Below are 18,880 nucleotides of genomic sequence, written 5' to 3'. Positions count from 1 at the left end.
TCGATTTAAGTTAAAAGTTTTCCTTAGCTTTTCTGACCTGATTCATTTATGGACCAATATTTACATAATCTCTAACCCCTTGATTTACTGCATACTAGGGGATCCTTACCTTATTTTTTTTAATCGTATATTTTAAAATCCTTACCTTAATTAAAACCCCTATGTATTTACCCCTAATTGCACACTTTTCACAAGATGTTTATTTGATTCCTTTCCCTAAATAGCTTTTACCGCTTAAGTCTGAATTCCTTGATTAAAGGAAGTCTTGTATTGATTGATTTTAATTGATATTCAGTTCCTTAATTGTTTTCTTACCTTGTTTCTGCCTGTTCTTCACACTATAAATACTTGCTCTTCATTGACAAAAAGAGACCATCACTCATAGTCTTTCTGAACTTACACTTACACTCGAAAGAAAAAATATTCTTTCTTGTTGCTTGTACTGTGGCTTGTTTACAAGACCTACTGCCTGCCTTTCTTTATTTGCTTCTTTGAAAACTGGGACCATCACTCATAGTCTTTTTGAACTTACACTTACACTCAAAAGAAAAATATTCTTTCTTGTTGCTTGTATTGTGGCTTGTTTATAAGACTTACTACATGCCTTTCTTTATTTGCTTCTTTGAAAACTGGTATGTCCTGATTTAAGTTTTTTAGCATCACAACAATGTGTTTATTTACTGCTTTTGTATCCTTATTTGTTTACTGCTTCTGTGTGTTTCAACAGTACTGATCACTTTCTGCCTGTTCTATTATGAATCCCAAACCCCTGACCCCCTATATGTTTAAGCTATGGTTTGAGGCATGGCAATACTACAAGTTATTGTCCATGAATCAAACTTGATCCCTTGGGATCCTAGCCTCTAAATAGTGTGTTCTGGCATGTTTGAGAGTATGCTAGCATCCTCCATTGCTAAGCATGCTTGAAGCCTGTCCTGTCCTAAACAATAGGCTCTTCACAATTTCCCTACCCCCCTGAACTCCCTATGTGTGTTTATTAGTAGCTGTTTCCCTCTCCTTTTCCCCTTTTAGTAGTCTATTCTGCACTTGCACACTTTCTTAGTCTTTAAGTTCTGCCCCCCTCTTGTGAGCCTTGCCTTGGGACCCTTTAAGTTCCCTCTGAACTTAGACACTTGAGGGCTGGCCCTTCCATACTGCACTTGTCCTAATCTTATTATACATTTGGGTGTGAGCATTGCCCGGAGTTCCTTTGAATCTTTTAGGGAACTTTGACACACTCAAATGGGAGAAAGGCTTTGGATCATGATCCCTTGGAGTTGGTTTACATCATATTTCAGACATGAAGTCTGAATCAGGCTCTCCTTTGGTTGTACTTTTATTTATATTTTTCTGATGTATTTTTACTTTATTCTAGGCTGTAATAAATTTGTAATAAACTCTTCGGGATGGTTAGTGAAAAGGGGGGTAACTATATATGCAAAGGGTAGATATCATGCCTATAGGTATTTCTGAATTCCGCATTTCTCACATAGATATCATGCCTATAGGTATTTCTGAGTTCTGCATTCTCACATAGATATCATGCCTATAGGTATTTCTAAATTCCACATTTCTCACATAGATATCATGCCTATAGGTATTTCTGAATTCCGCATTTCTCACATAGATATCATGTCTATAGGTATTTTTGAATTCCACATTTTTCACATAGATGCCATGCCTATAAGTATTTCTGAATTCTGCATTCTCTCATATAGAAATCATGCCTATAGCTCCTTCTAAATCTTATATATCCATTTTTTTCATCTAGAAATCATGTTCTTAGGTCTTAAACAATCAACTGCAATTAGATATCATGTTCATAGGTCTTAAACAAAATTCAGCACCTAGATATCATGCTCATAAGGTTTCTGCATTTTACCATGTCTATAAAAGGTTTAAAATCAACAACGCATAGAAAGCATGTCTATTGGAACTATTAATCGAATCTAAATCATTTCACTCATGTCTAGAGCTAAAACCAATAATAACGAGTATCATCAGTGGCAGAACTTGTGGCCTTCGTAAAAACTTGCTTTCTGACAACCTTTTTAACTAGTACGTATTCAGTTTATTATTGCTTTCTGAATTCAGTAGATGCCATGCCCATAGGATCCATGTCCAACACCTAGGCAAGCCTTAGGGCGAAGTTATAAACTGAATATGTGCTATTAACTACAATCAGCAGGCAGACCTGATTCGGGCTTCTAATTTGAATTATGTAATAAATCAGTCTGCCTCAACATTTAAGTTTTTAATTAGACCATAAACAGTACGTGAAAGTCATGCTAATTATGTGCTTTCTTTGTTCAAGGAGGTATATCTGAGCCGTTTACTTGTTATGTGCTTTCCCCCAACTTGCTATATATGTTTTGTATGTCGCCTTAGAATTTTGCCTTTAAAACTACAAATAAGCCTAATATCCCTCCTCCTTAGGATTAGTAGTCCTAAATGTCTCCGGGACTGATAGGATTGGGACGGGTAATAGCATGCAACGAGTAAACGAGACCATTTCGCGCTTTAATACCTTAACGGGGTGAGAAAGTGTAGATATGGATATGATCACCATGCGATAACGTCTCGTGTAGCCCCTCACTGAGGAGTAATTACCAGATGTTGTGTGGGGTGATCCATCTTATTAATAACCCAGGACCCCCCTTCCCTTTGTTTCTTTGTTTCTTCTAAAGATTTCAAACTATTTCTTTTAAGAAAATTAGCTCCCTTTAATTCTTTCCAATTTTGTTTGTAACCAATATGTGAAAATCCCCTCTCATTTGAAGTTTTATTTGCCTACATGTTATTTGCACCTAAATTCACAACAATAGTCTGGCCGGGAACCACACTAATGGATCCTGAGGGATGCCTAACACCTTTTCCCTGGGATAATTTCAAGCCCTTACCCCAATTTCTGGTTACTCAAATCAAACTTTCTTGGTGTCCTAATGCACCTTAATCATTAGGTGGCGACTCTTCAATTCAAACCCAGATTCCCAAAAAGGAATGAGTTGTCCTCCCAAATGTCATAAACCCGATTTCGCGAGAAAAAGGGGGCGCGACAGTATATCCATCAGTAGAGGCTTGTAGACATATCCTGTCAGTTAGTGTAATATGTTGGGCTTGTAGGCCTTGTATGTATATTTGGTTGGTTTGTCAGCTGCAATAATTATGACGGCCTTGTCGGCCCAGCTTTATATTGATATTTAGTCAGCATTCGCAGTTGTCTTGCAATGTGGCCCATGGCCAAAGTATGAAATCATATGTTCAGAGTTCCTTAGTCGCAAGTTGGTACGATAGGTGAGGCACCGGGTGCCGGTCTCACTCCCAGGTTCGGGGCGTGACAACTTAAATACAATTTGTATACAAATTTTATACAATATGTCTTTTGTATATTTTGTATCTGATTTATACATAGTAAAAATAAATTTCATACAACTAATTATATATATTATATAACTTATCTACAACTTTCATACATTATTTCTACCCAGTTATATACAACTACAATATCATACAATTTAAATATAATTTTTATACAAATTTTATACAATATTGTTCAACTTTCATACAATATTTAAATAAAAAACTATATATAAAAAACATAATACAATTTACCTACAATTTTACTACAACTTCGTAAGTATAATGTATGTCATGTCTTCTTCTTCTTCTTCTTCTTCTTCTTCTTCTTCTTCTTCTTCTTCTTCTTCTTCTTCATCTTCTTCTTCTTCGAGTTTCAATCTGAAATTCAGCCAAAATCAAGTCTAATCTTCACCAAAACACCCTCAAAATTGAGATATAAACTTCAAATAATATTTTCAATTGTTTGCAACAACACCCATTCCAAACAAATAATGGTTTTTGAAAACCCAAATTCAAATTCAAAGCTTCAAAGCTTTTTAATGGCTGTCAATGGTGGAATTACTGCTCTCTTACTAGAATTAGGGCTGATCTTCAAAAGTGTTTTAAGTTAAGCAAGCAACATGCGTTAATGGAGGTGTGTGATAGAGTATTTAGAGCTTGAATCTATAAAAATAGAGAGGGATTTTTGAAGAAGAGTGAAAAAATGCAGAGGGATTTTTGAAGAAGAGTGAAAACAAGCGTTAATAGAGGGAGATACTGAAGATACGTGGGGGGAAGGGGGGAGGTGGAGGGAGATAGAGAGAAATGTGGGGAAGTGGGATATAGATGTTAGAGTGATTTTAGGATTTAATTATTATCATTAAATGCCTAAAAATGTACATAATTGGTAATTTTGTATATATTATGTAATTAGATTAAAACTTGAGTAGGGAGAGTAATAAAATTTGAAATAGTGTATAGGAATGTAAAAATCTCCTAACAAAATTGGCAAATCGAGGCCCGAACCGATAACCCAATAGTGAAAAAAATTCTAAACCGTTACCGAACCGTTAATCCAATAACCCGATACCGATAACCCAATAAATAACTAAAGGTTCGGGTTATCGGTTTTACCCGATATATGCCCAGCCCTAGCCTTTTGTACATCTAGAAGCCTTTCATCTCTAGTTGGTGATAAAAAAGGCTTCCATACGTCAAGAGACTTTTCTCTTCGGCGATGAACAATAAGTAATCTTCCTTCCGACGATGATCAAAGAACTTTTTCATACATCAAATTCTACCTCCATGTTCCTGGTTAAGGTTTGGCTCCATATTTGAGGATGAACTGTCAAGACTTTAGCAGTCATGAAGAGAATAATAAGAGTACTACATCTTTTGACTTAAGATAATCTAAAAGTTGTAACCTTCATCATTTTATGAACTATCAAGTATTAGATTTTGTAGTTATTTTCCATCTTTAAATTCCCAGGCACGAATTTTGGTGTTACGTTAAGGAATGTAAACATTCTCTCTATCTATCTGCATTCAAGCTCATCAATCTTACCTCGAACCTTCTAAATTAGCGACACACTAACAAGTTAGTAAGAGATTTTATGGGCTTGCCATTAGATTTAAGAAAATATATAGAATCTAAGAGAAAAAAAGTTGGTTCATAAGTAATACTCCTACTACATTTTGAGACGTCAAATTATATTCAAACTTTATAGATTTTGATGGAGGATGTTTACGTCCCATTTTGTACACACAAACTCAGAATGTGACATGCATGGTCACACTCGCACACAGAATAAGCAATATTTGTCATAATAGGCAACCTTTCCAGGCAGTCTCGAGGGCTGAAATTGTAATTTACTATCATAGGCAATATTTCTGGACAATTTCGAGGGCTGAAACTGTAATTTACTATCATAGGCAATATTTCGAGACCAAGAATGGCTTGAAAAACTATAGCAAATTGAAACAAGGGGATTACTGAGCAATACAATAAACTACTACTAGAGTACAAAAGTATTGACAATTTTTCTCGAAAGACAGCATCGCCATTGCCAATTTGCGATTAACAACACAGTTTCCTCATTAAAGCTGAATCTTAGTCAAATCTAAAAAGTTCCCAATCACTCTTCGCTGCAGTTATTATACCCAGCGCAGTAGATCTTCTTCTTCCAATCTTTAAAGAACAAGCTCTTTTCTTTTTTCCAAGTGTCAATTTAAAAGCCAAATGTACGCCAATTACCAGTTCAGATCAAAAACCCCAACCCTAAAATGCGGAGAAAGGTGACACAGATCCAACTTCTTACCTTCACAAACCCTAGCTTTGGACATGGCGAAGCATTCTTCCGTAGCTATGGCTCTGTTCCGCAAGCGCTGGCTGACTGTAGTAGCGCTCCTTGTGATGCTTTCAGTTACCACTGCCATTGCTTTTATCGTGAGAGCTAGCCTTGAGTCCTCCTGTGATTGCCGCGTAGATGTGGCTTCTGCGAAGCGATATAACTCTTCACCGGAATCAGCTAAGCCAATTGGAGTTGCTGTTACTCAGAGCCCTCTCAGTTTTATGAAGTCTAGGCTTGTGCTTCTTGTCTCCCACGAACTTTCCCTTTCTGGTACCTTTTGTTTTTTTTCTTTTGCTTTGCCTGAATTTCGCTTTTAATTACTATATATATATCGTATATTATGTTTAGTTCGGTTCGTCAATGTTGCTTATGGAGCATTCTAGAGTGAAATGTTGCTAGTCTAGCTGGACTGAAGAGTGTTGTTTAGCTGCATTAGTGAATCACTTGTGTTACTGTTGATCCTGTTGTTGTTGTGTGTGTGTGTGTGTGCGCGCCCTTTTTTTTGTGTATAGTGAGATGTGAAGTCAATTGTTTTTATATGCGTTTTTTTTAGAATGGTAACAATTATTTTAATATGCGTATTAATGGGTTGGATCTGCTATTTATTAGCTAATTCATTCATTCAGAATTAGTGTTGTAATGGAAGTTGGCTATTTAAGGTGTAAAAGGAAGTAATCACGAAATCACAAAACTAAATAAGAGGTGTAGAATCGGAGATGAGTTAAATTGAGAACATTAAAATGGTGGAATGGATGTTCGTGGCATCCCTAATTAATGCTGTGTGTATGTATCCTCTTTCTGTACCACTTTGGGAGAAGTTTAAATGAACTGAAATGTTTTAGAACAGTGTATTAACTGAAATGTCTATGGAACAAAATCAAATGAGAAACACGTGTTGCATACAAATAGATTGAGAAATCACTGGATCCTCCTATCTTGTCTTGTCGCTTTTCATTCTTTTGATCTACACCCTTTTGTTGGTATTATTTATCTTTATAGCACAAGATAGTTGTGAATGAGTTATGAAAGACGGTATAAAATTCGTTGAAGTTTGATAAAAGAAATTTGTTCTATAGCAGGATATTTGAGGTTATCTTGTACTTATATTTTTGAGCAATTAAGAGAGTTGATCTGTCATTTTGGATTCTTTAGCTAGCCGGTTTTTCACTCTTCTGGAGCTGGCAATATTTCATTATTTTGACGAGCAAAATAACCAGAGTTCTTAACCGCTAGATTTGAGCTTTGGCTAGAACCTCTTCAGCTGCTCCTTAACCTGATTGCTAAAATGTTTTAAAATATTGAAAATGGATGTAATCTTTGTAATCTGTTCTGGCTGATGAACATTTAATTCATGTTCCAAAATGTGCTCGCTCATGCTCTGTTGATAATGTGCTTTTTTGGTGCTAGCAACAGTTTGTCGACTTAAGTTTGCTGCTTCCCAGTTATTCTATGTTTTAATTATTTTTATTTTTACTTTGTATAACTTGATTTCAAATTTCCGCCAAACATTGAACCACTTCTGTTACAACTTTATTATTTCAGTAATTTCTCTGCATCTTCTTGATAATGGAAATGAGATCCAGTAAAAAGCATGTTACCAGTGAAGCCCTTGGTTTGATGCATCATTTAAATCCGTTCCATATATTCTAGAATGTTTTATTTTTTATCTGAAAAAAGAAACCTATTAGTTTGATTTTCCTTGCACTTGAAAACTGAGTTCAGTGCTGGCAAATAAATGGGCTGGGAGCCGAGAGAAAGAGGTTATGGATAATTGGGCCCTTTTGCATATTTTGATAATTAAGAGAGAAAAGAAAGAAAAGAACTTTCGAAGAGGCCGAAAATACATTGATTAGGAGTTAATTTCTCTCTATTTGGTATCTTTTGTATATTTGCATTTATGTTGTAATAAACACCGACATTTTAGGAACTTGGTATTTTGGATGCTTAAAGAATACTTGTATTGTACCTCCTTTATAATTGTGTTCATAGAAAGGAGAGATGGTTGGCATCCTCCTTACAAGGACGTGAACAGCCTTTGGGCTTTACCTGTTTACTACCTCCTTTATAATTATTACATCATCGTGGTTGAGTATCAATGAATATTTTGATTTATGAAAAAAGAAGGGAAAAAAAGGAAAGTGCCATATCATGGAAACAAATACTACTTCTAATCACTATGATTGCTCTTTCTTTCCATATAGGTGGACCCTTGTTGCTGATGGAGCTGGCATTTTTGCTGAGAAGTGTTGGAGCTGAAGTCTGTTGGATCACAAATCAAAGACCATCTGAAACAAATAACGTCGTATACAGTTTGGAACACAAAATGTTACACCGAGGAGTTCAGGTTGTACTTAGCAGTATTCCTTTCCAGCTTGAGATTTCATACCTTCCCATATATTTTCACAATTTCATCTTTCCTCGTTTTAATTTCAGTTTCAGTTCCTTTTCTTTTGAGAAAGGTAATAGTAATTTCAGTTTTAGTACTTGTTTTTGTCCTTTTGGTATTCTAGTTCATTGGTACTCATTCACCATTTCTTTGCAGACTAAATCTGTTTCCACCATTGGGCTCGTTTTTTTCTTTTTCTTTTATTTTTCCTATTATATATTTTGTTTTTTCAATTACTTTCTTAGTCCTAAAAAATGTCCATGTTTAACTTTTCACGGATATTAAGAAGAGAATTGAAAGTTAATGGGATGGAATACAAATAAACATGTAAGGAAAATTGTGAGACTGTAAAGACGAGCCTCGCGTGTGAAGTATAATATATGTAGAAAAAGCTATTCTTTTCTTTTCTTTTTTATGGTGGTATCCGAGCTAGCTTGCACTCTTCTCGACTATTCCACCGGGTACCTGCTGCTTCCCACCAAAATTATCCTTTTTCTTATTTGAGCTTTTATAGAGAAAAAGGGAAAATCAACTTGGGGGGAGGGACAAGTTCACTGAGGTATATAAAACGTAGTGTGTTTTAATCGCTTCTAATTTATTTGTTTAACCGGTATCCAACAAGTGTATAACAGTACTATCAGCAGAGATAACTGTCATTACTATTAGTGGAGGTTTTGCCCTATGTGTTCTGCCCCCTTATCCATTTGAGATGAAATTCCATGTTTTCCTGTAATTTCTCTTGGCTTTTAGCTCTTTTAGCATCTTACCCTCCATGAAAACTGAAATATGATAATGATAGAGGTCATTCTCTGTGAGATTCACTTTTTCTTTTCTAAATATTATCCTTATTTGTTTCATAACACACATTTTATGTTTCGATAAGTGATATTACTCCTTATAAACAATAGGGGTCATTCTCTGCAGGGTAGTCTGCCATTCGCTTATTTTGTTCCAGCAGCCTTAAGCAATTAATGGCTGGCATATTTGCAGTGATGTGCATGTCTAGTCACTGAGATCTAGAAATTTATTCTTCTGCCTTATTGAAACGTATAGTTTAGTAGGAAAGATTGAAATGATTGTGCTTATGGGAGGCATGTCTGCTTTCAGGTTGTCTCTGCTAAGGGTCAGGAGGCAATAGATACTGCTTTAAAAGCTGACTTGGTTGTTTTAAACACTGCCGTTGCTGGGAAATGGTTGGATGCTGTTCTCAAGGAACATGTTCCTCGTGTCCTTCCCAAAGTTTTATGGTGGATCCATGAAATGCGAGGTCATTACTTCAGTCTAGATTATGTGAAGCACCTCCCGTACGTTGCTGGTGCAATGATTGATTCACATGTAACAGCTGAATACTGGAAGAATAGAACACAGGAACGGCTAAGGTATGTTTATAAGTTTGCAATTTTGATATAGTTGGTGACGGATCTACTTCCAGTGGCCTTTTGAGGTCATGCATCTTTAGGTTCAAATCACGTCTTGAGCATCATCGTTGTGATACCAGAATGTTTTGCTTACACATTAATGTGAATTTAGACGATAAATTGAGTAGATGAAATCGTTTTTTTTTTGACTGTTTAAATTGAGTAAATGAAATCTTCTAGTCTTATAGCCTGTTTGGAGATGAAATTCCGGTTGAGCTTTGGAGGTGTGTGGGTAGAGCAGGCGTGGAATGGCTTATTAAGTTGCTTAATGTGATATCCAAGACTAATAGGATGCCCGAAGAGTGGAGGTGGAGTACTATGGTCCCGTTGTATAAGAACAAAGGCGATATCCAGATCTGTAACAACTATAGGGGTATTAAATTACTAAGTCATACCATGAAAGTCTGGGAGAGAGTGGTAGAAATGAGAGTGCGAAGGACGGTGTCTATTTCAGACAACCAGTTCGGGTTCATGCCGGGGCGATCTACCACAGAAGCTATCCACCTTATTAGGAGGACGATGGAACAATACAGGGATAAGAAGAAGGATCTCCACATGGTGTTTATCGATCTAGAGAAAGCGTACGACAAGGTTCCTAGGGAGGTCTTATGGAGATGCTTAGAGGCTAAAGGGGTCCCGATTGCCTACATTAGGGCGATTAAGGACATGTATGATGGAGCTAAGACTCGGGTTAGGACAGCAGGAGGCGATTCAGATTATTTTCCGATTATTACAGGATTGCATCAAGGGTCTGCGTTCAGCCCTTTCCTATTTGCCCTGGTGATGGATGCTATAACACATCATATTCAGGGGGAGGTGCCATGGTGCATGCTATTTGCTGATGACATAGTTCTAATCGACGAGACACGACGCGGCGTCAGCGAGAGGTTAGAGGTTTGGAGACACACCCTTGAGTCCAAAGGTTTCAGGTTGAGCAGGACGAAGACGGAATACCTTGAGTGCAAATTTGGGGCAGAGCCGACGGAAGCGGGAGTGGAAGTGAGGCTTGATTCTCAAGTCATCCCTAAGAGGGGTAGTTTCAAGTACCTGGGGTCGTTTATTCAGGGGTCCGGGGAGATCGACGAGGATGTCACACACCGTATAGGGGTGGGGTGGATGAAATGGAGGTTAGCGACGGGAGTCCTGTGTGACAAGAAAGTGCCACTGTTACTGAAAGGTAAATTTTATAGGGCAGTGGTTAGGCCTGCTATGTTGTATGGGACCGAGTGTTGGCCGGTGAAGATCTCACACATCCAGAGGATGAAAGTTGCAGAGATGAGGATGTTGAGGTGGATGTGCGGGCATACAAGGAAGGATAAGATTAGAAATGAAGATATTCGAGAGAAGGTGGGTGTGGCCCCCATGGAGGACAAGATGCGGGAAGCAAGACTCAGATGGTTCGGGCACATTCAGAGGAGGAACACTGATGCACCGGTGAGAAGGTGTGAACGACTGGCAGTGGTGGGTACGAGGAGAGGTAGGGGGAGACCTAAGAAGTATTGGGGAGAGGTGATCAGGCAGGATATGACGCGACTTAGGGTTACTGAGGACACGGCCCTAAACAGGGAATTGTGGAGATCGAGCATTAAGGTGGTAGGTTAGGGAAATTGTGATGTCTTTGTTACAGCGCACTAGAGTGAGACTAGCCAGTTAGGAAGTAGTCTTAGGATGCTATTGATCAACTACTGATGATGGGCTTTATCTCCTGTGTATTAATACCTTACATCTTTCTCGTATTTCCTATATCTCTTATATTGTTGTTACTTTGTTTTTATGGTATTTATGTTATGTTATGGATTTTATGGTACTTTATGTTGTTTTATTATGAGTCTATTGATAGTACTAATATAGTGTCTCTTGTTGCCTCTTTGAGCCGAGGGTCTCCTGGAAACAGCCTCTCTGCCCCTCGGGGTAGAGGTAAGGTCTGCGTACATATTACCCTCCCCAGACCCCACTTGTGGGATTACACTGGGTTGTTGTTGTTGTTGTTGTTGTTGTTATAGCCTGTTTGGCCAAGCTGGAGAAATCAGTTTATTTTGAGAAGTGATCACGCCCCAACTATGCCTTATAAAAAGGACAATGCGGTCGTTGCAAATATAACCCGGTTTACAAGTCCGGAGTCGAATCCCACAGAGAACTAAGGCTTAGCTACAGCTGTTCACTATCACCAAGAAGACAAGCTTGAACAGTTCCTAACTTATAGATATTTAGATTCTTGTGTTTAACTAATTGATTAACAAATTAAAATAATAAATTAACAACTAAAGATACTAAGAGTTAGAGACAAGATTAAGGAGGTCTAGAGTTATGATTTCCCTAATTGTCGGAATCCTTCCCGCTATGTCTTCTATAATTTCGCCTAAGTATTCTCTACCGATCATGAGCACTCTTATTACCGTAAATCTCTCCGGAGTAATCACGACAATTTACTAGACGCACTCTCCCGAGCTACGCTAGCTGGCTTTTGATACAGCTCACTTCAGATCGTACCCAAGGCTTCGTTATCCCTAATCCCGCCTTTAAACCCTCGGTTATTGATCCCTCATATACTCTGGGAGTGGTGTTGTTCAACAATTACCTAAATATGCACTCTCTCCCGAGTTATGCACACTAAATAGGCACAGCTAATTGAGAGCTCTTCAATTAACGACAATAAGAACGTAGTTGAACAAATAGAGATTATACTACGGCTCAATTATATAACAACATAACAAGAATTTATCCTACAAAAGGTTCTATCAAAACTCTAGATAACAATTTAGCTATTCATAATAGTATGTAAAACTACAGTACTAAAAGTCATAACCAACAATAAAAAATAGGAAGAGAAAAGAAAAAACTTGTAGAAGAATTCCCAAGCCTTGCTCCTATTGTGTCTCTGCCTCCTTAGGTCAAATCTATGTCAAAAATATGTCCTCTCCTTTTCTTGGCCGGCTTCCTTGGTTTAATATAAGGTTTAGGGCTTAAAATCCCGTGTTTTGCACTTTGGTCCCTGAAATTTACGCATCCTACCGCGGTACCACCGCGGTCGCGGTCAAACCGCGGCCAAACACCCCCTCAGATTCTTCAGTTGTCCGCGACTGCCCTCTGCCGCGGTTGTGCTGCGGTCGCGCCAAAACCACGATTTTTCACCCTGTTCCGTTTGGAATTTGGAAAAACGTAAAACATGAAAGTTGTAGCCCTTTGAGTTATCTTTCCAATCATATATTATGGAGACCAAATGGAGTTCTGAGCAAAAAGTTATGTCTATTTTACTAGACAGTGCGCAATATGCCTCTTCGAGTTTTTGTTTTGTTGTTTTATCATCCGTTGATCCCCGAACACGATCCCGGCTTAATTCCTTGAGCTCTTACTCAGACTTCAAAGCTCCAAACCACTTAAATTTATTTCATAACATCTATATAGCTCGGAATCACACCTACAAGGCATAAAACACACAATTAGTGCAAAACACTAGCGATTAAAGCGCAAACTCAACTAAAGTGCAGTAAATTAGAGTGTAATAATCGACTAAAATACGTAATTATAGCCTATCATCAAGAAGTGCTTTTGAAAAAAGTACTTTTGGAGAGAATCAGTTTGTGTTTGGCTAATCAGTCTGAAAAGCACTTTTGAGAAATAATTTGTGTTTGGCCAAGCTTTTTAGAAAGTACTTTTAAGTGTCAAATTACGAATAAGGACATGAATAGATTTACTTAATAATTAATATTATAAGTAAATAAATAATATCAAAATGTTGTTATTACATGCAATAATTAAAAAAAATCATTTTATTTAAGTAAAATATGAAAATAAAATTAAAAAGTACTTAATTCTTTTAATATAAGTTAAATATATTAAAATTCCTTCAACAAATATAAAAACATTCACCCCTAAAGACACTATATATTATAAAGTTTCCTAAAAATAAGAAGAATATTTATAAATTAATATCCTAAGTATTAGGTTTAAGGGTTATTTTGGTATATACTATATTTTGTTAAGGGTATTTTAGGTAAGAAGAAAAGCCAAAACTGCTTCTGCTTCTGCTTTTGGAAAGAAGCTACTTTTTTCTGCTTCTCTGAAACTGCTTCTGCTTCTTCCCAAAAGCACTTTTTTTCCCAAATAAGCTTGGCCAAACACCTCAAATTAGGGGGAAAAAGTGCTTTTGGGGGAAAAAGCACTTTTTTTGTCTTGAAAAGCTTGGCCAAACAGGCTATTAGAATGGTAGTTTACTCTCTCAAGCTGCCATCATTTCCCACTGGCATATATCTATTTTTGATTTTCTTTCCTGTTGACTTGTACAGTCACCAGAACTCCATAAGAAATGATAGAGGGAGGTAAAGGAATGTTAATACATAAATTGAAAAACATAAGACTTATGAGGGATAAAAGTTTAAATGCTGTGAACATTCTTCCAGAAAGATCTACTTGTCCTTAAAAATGAGAGAAAATCGGTTTGATTTATCGATTCGATTTTGACCCTTATTGATAATTACTTATCGATTATCGATTTGTACATATGCCTATCGTTGTCGTTTCAGTAAGGTTTCGATTTTTTCGATTTCGATTTATCGATTTTTGGGGCTTATCGATTCGGTTATCGATTACACCAATAAGAAAATTTGCGGGATTCCACGGAAAGTATATTGCTATAAACACGCCTAACTAATATGGACAAAAAGAAGCTAAAATAAGACGAACACCGTTTATAACATAAAAATTGTGTCAACAAGCACATGCAATGAAACTAAAGTATGGGATCAAATGTATGCCACCAACACTCCAACGGTATAAAAAAAATACATCATCAAAGCTAATTCTGTTTTCCATTAATTTGAACTTCATTCCCTTGAGCTTTAAATGTGATCATTCCTTAAATGTGGTAGAGGAAATAATAGGGTTAGGGACTTAGGGTAAAGGGAAGGGTATTATAGAATAAGGGTAAAATAAAAATAAAAAAAAATAATTTTTTTTTTGTTTTTTTAGTACTCCCTCTGTTTCAGTTATGTGAATCTATTTCCTTTTTGGTCCGTTCCAAAAAGAATGACCCCTTTCTAAATTTGTAAACAATTTAGTTTAAACTTATAATTCTACCCTTAATGAGAAGCTTTTATAACCACATAATACTCTGGCCCCTTTTTGACTTGTTTAGGACCACAAATTTAAAAAAAAAATCATTTTTTTCTTAAACTTCGTGCCCAGTCAAACAGGTTCACATAAATTGGAACGGAGGGAGTATATCTTATCGGTTTATCGATAAACCGATAACCGAAGAGGACAAAATCGAAATCGATAACTCGATAAGGAAAATTTCGAAATCGAAATCGTTAAATCGAAAAACCGTTAACAAATAATCGATTCGATTTATTGATAAACCAATTCGAATGCACAACCCTAAAATTGGACATAAAAAATTTATCTGCCTATTGGGAGCTGCTGTAGTTATTCAGAGTTTACTAGCTGTATTATCAAAGAAGGAGATGAAAATCTCATTGAACTATGTCAGATATGAACTTTAAAAATGGCCTTCATGTACTGCCTATCATTTTACGTGCAGCATTTTAGTTATGGGTATTGCCTAGCACCCATATAAAAGGGGTAAATGAACAGGCAGTAACCGTTCTCTTTCTCTCTTACCCCACCCCCACCCCCCCACCCCCCAAAAAAAAGATAGGTTAGCTTGTACTTCATACAAATCTAGCTGATAAAAGTAATCTTACTGCGGAAGTTTAGATCACAAGATGCAAGAGCTTTCTTATCTTTGCTGGAAATTCATGGTTCCATTGGTAACTTCAGGTTGCTTCATTATAGTTAACCCTTTCTTATCTCTGTCATTGGTGTCTTTATCAATATCTATCCTAATGAGATTCTGTTGGACTCAAGAAGTGAAAAAGCAGCACTCCAGGAAAACTATCTGGTTTGCATTTTGTTACATAGAAGAGTACTTAGTCGGATTACCATGGCAAGTAGAAAATGCTAACAGTAATTCTAATGTTACTTATACTGAAAGTACCCTGATCCTAATTGTGGTGGATGCTTGGTATGTTTCTCTGAAAATTCTGAATGCGTATATTTATGTGAAGTAATTTTAAACTCAAAGTGCATCTCAATCTATTTCCAGGCATAAAATTTAGTTAATTATTTTTCTTTACCTGATCATAAAAATTTAGTTGAATTTATTTCTCCGTTGGTAAGGGAATATAATGGAAATCTTCTTTCTAATACTTGGGTCTGAATGCTCAAACTTTGGGTGAACTCCAGAAACTTCTCATTTATGTCCAAATCTACCTTGTATACGTTGCTTATCCTTCATTTTTCCTTTCTTGGTTGTATGCGTTGTATAATCTCTCAAACTTGTTATTAATATTCTGTAGGATCAAAATGCCAAAAACCCATGTTGTTCATCTTGGCAACAGCAATGAGCTAATGGAAATTGCTGAAGATAGTGTGGCAAAAAGAATTTTGAGGGAGCATGTTCGTGAATCTCTTGGAGTTCGAAATGAAGATATACTATTTGCCATCATAAATAGTAAGCCTTTTCCTGTAGTACTATTATGCATTACAATTTATCATGCTTCGATCCTGTTAAAAGCTGCTTTCTTGAATACCTGCTTTATATTTTCTGAATCGGCAAAGGGCTAAATATACCCCTCTACTTTCAAATATTGTTTACCTGTACCCTTCGTTATACTATTGGGCTATCCGTACCCCTACCGTCATACTTTGGAACGAAAATACCCCTATTGTCATACTTTGAAACAAAAATACTCCTATTTTGGATGGAGTGCCACGTGGCAACACCAGATTAAAACGACCCATTTCTTTTTTTACCCGATCTGTTTTTAAAAAAAACCACAACCCGACCCCTATTGTCATTTTTTTTCTAGTTTTTTTTTTTTTTAAAAATTTTACAGTTTTTAAAAACGAAAATATTTTGTTAAAAAACAAAACCAAAAAAAATTCTGTTTTTATAAATTTGTTTTTCCAGTTTTTACAAAATAAAATTCTTTTAAAAAAATGAAAAAATGAAAAAAAAAAATATTTTTCAAAAGCGAAAATATTTTGTTGAAAATAATAATTTCAGTTTTTAAAAAACGAAAATATTTTGTTATAAACTGAATTTTTTTTTGTAAAGGGTTTTAGCTTCTTTGGGTTCTATAAATAAAGGATTTTTTTATAAGGTATATGAAATTTTATTTAACATATGAAACGAAAAAGAAGGAAGAGAGTGGTAGGTGTGTGTGGGTGTGTGGGGGGTAATTTTGGGTAATATAGCAAAATTAATGTGTATAAATATGGGGATAAAAAGAGATAAAACAGAAAAAAAATATTTTCGTTTTTTAAAAACTGAAAACATTATTTTCAACAAAATATTTTCGTTTTTGAAATATATATATTTTTTATTTTTTCAGTTTTTTAAAAGAATTTTGTTTTGTAAAAACAAATTTGTAAAAACAGATTTTTTTTTTGTTTTTTAACAAAATATTTTCGTTTTTTAAAAACTGAAATTTAAAAAAAAAAAAAAACTGGAAAAATTTGAAAATATGGGTCGGGTTGTGTTTTTTTTTTTAAAACGATCGGGTAAAAAAAAAGAAATGGGTCGTTTTAATCTGGTGTTGCCACGTGGCACTCCATCCAAAATAGGGGTATTTTTGTTTCAAAGTATGACAATAGGGGTATTTTTGTTCCAAAGTATGACGGTAGAGGTATGGATAGCCCAATAGTATAACAAAGGGTACAGGTAAACAATATTTGAAAGTAGAGGGGTATATTTAGCCCTTTTCCGTTTCTGAATTTATCCAATCACTATGACTCACTTGTATTCCTCGTCATGCTGTACAGACTTTTCTTTAACTACTGCACGACTTGGATTCGAAATATTGGTAGCTTTCTCACTAACGGTCCTTTTCTAACTACAGTATGACCTGGGCTTGCAATATTGCAGGTGTTACTCGTGGGAAGGGTCAGGACTTAGTTTTACGAGCATTCTATGAGAGCTTGCAGCTTATTCAAGAACGGAAGTTACAATTGCCATCAATTCATGCTGTTGTTGTAGGGAGTGACATGACTAGTCATAGCAAATTTGAGACAGAGCTTAGGAACTTCGTTATATCAAAGAAGATCGAAAAGTATGTTCATTTTGTCAATAAGACACTGACAGTAGCTCCATATCTTGCTGCAATTGACGTTCTTGTTCAGAATTCTCAGGTTTGTAGGCATGGTGTGGATGCTAGGTCACTTATTCCTTTTTTTTTTTGTTTGTTGTCCTCTTAAGTAAGATAATATTACTACTACGGTAATAGCTAACTTCATATTATTCATCCCTTCTCTTTTAACCTTGTAGGCACGGGGTGAATGCTTTGGTCGGATTACTATCGAGGCCATGGCATTTCAGCTGCCCGTGTTGGTAATTGCCATTTTCTTCCACCATCTTGGCTTGTTGCATAGTTATTCTTTTACATACAACATTTTCTTTGCATAATCTAAAATATTTCATTAGATTGGAAGAACTTACACTCACATCTTCTTGCCTTACATTTCAGGGAACTGCAGCTGGTGGCACCCGAGAAATTGTAATAGATGGAACGACTGGTCTGCTACATCCTGTGGGGAAAGAAGGGATAATGCCCCTTGCAAAAAACATTGTTAAATTAGCCACTCACGTTGAGAGGAGGCTTACAATGGGTAAAAAAGGGTATGAGAGGGTGAAAGAGGTATTTCTGGAGCGTCACATGGAAGAAAGAATTGCTGCAGTTTTAAAGGACGTGTTGCAAAAAGCAAAGGAACACCAAAAGACATGAAATTTTATTACTGTTGGCTAGCATAAAGCCTCTATTCTCAGTTGGAGCTGCATTTGTAGATGAGACGTGGAAATTTATAAGCTGTGAGTAGGTGGTCAACAACAACAGGAAATGAAATACCATAGATAAAATGTTCAGCCGTCTCTTGCTTATATATTTTGTGAGTGAAAAAAAAACGACTTTCTCATCCTTGATGTTGTCAATGTGGTCTCAGAAGGACTAATGCTGCTATTCATTCACCATAATTCTACTTCTTTTTGTTTTTTCGGTAGGATAGTATATAGTCTGGGAGGAAATAGTATGATTTTATGGACGTCTTAGTAAAGGCCTTTGCATCATTGTGTTCTGGACCTGTATTTCCTGTAAGTAGAGAGTGGGGTTTCCTTTTTGGGTCAAGAAAGCTAAGTTATCTCCTGTCTGCAACTAATATAAACACACACACACACACATATATTTGGTAACAAGTCCTGTTATAGTAGAGGTGGTATCATGTTATGCATCGAAGAAGCAATGGTTAGCAACACAGATTGAAGCTGCTTGAACATCTCATACTCAGTCCACCATCTATCTGATTTACCGGGATTTGCTCCCTCGTATCCCCAG

The 18,880-nt window shown here is 36.3% G+C and overlaps 1 protein-coding gene and 1 non-coding gene across 2 annotated transcripts; both read left to right on the top strand.

Annotated features, from left to right (window-relative positions):
* The first annotated feature begins 5,287 nt into the window (after positions 1–5,287).
* On the top strand, positions 5,288–18,677 carry LOC107760022 (uncharacterized). The gene is made up of 7 exons (XM_075249953.1): positions 5,288–5,960; positions 7,892–8,034; positions 9,184–9,455; positions 15,851–16,005; positions 17,422–17,684; positions 17,821–17,883; positions 18,020–18,677. Exons 1-7 carry the CDS (start codon positions 5,681–5,683, stop codon positions 18,275–18,277), a joined length of 1,434 nt encoding a protein of 477 aa, XP_075106054.1. The 5' UTR covers positions 5,288–5,680; the 3' UTR covers positions 18,278–18,677.
* On the top strand, positions 7,670–7,798 carry LOC142179696 (U6atac minor spliceosomal RNA). The gene has a single exon (XR_012708240.1). It is a non-coding gene; the product is annotated as a U6atac minor spliceosomal RNA (small nuclear RNA).
* Positions 18,678–18,880: the final 203 nt, after the last annotated feature.

This window comes from Nicotiana tabacum, chromosome 3, assembly GCF_000715075.1.
Source record: "Nicotiana tabacum cultivar K326 chromosome 3, ASM71507v2, whole genome shotgun sequence".
Taxonomy (NCBI): Eukaryota; Viridiplantae; Streptophyta; class Magnoliopsida; order Solanales; family Solanaceae; genus Nicotiana; species Nicotiana tabacum.
Note: the sequence above shows the minus strand (reverse complement) of the source record. Positions and strands in the feature narration are given on the sequence as shown.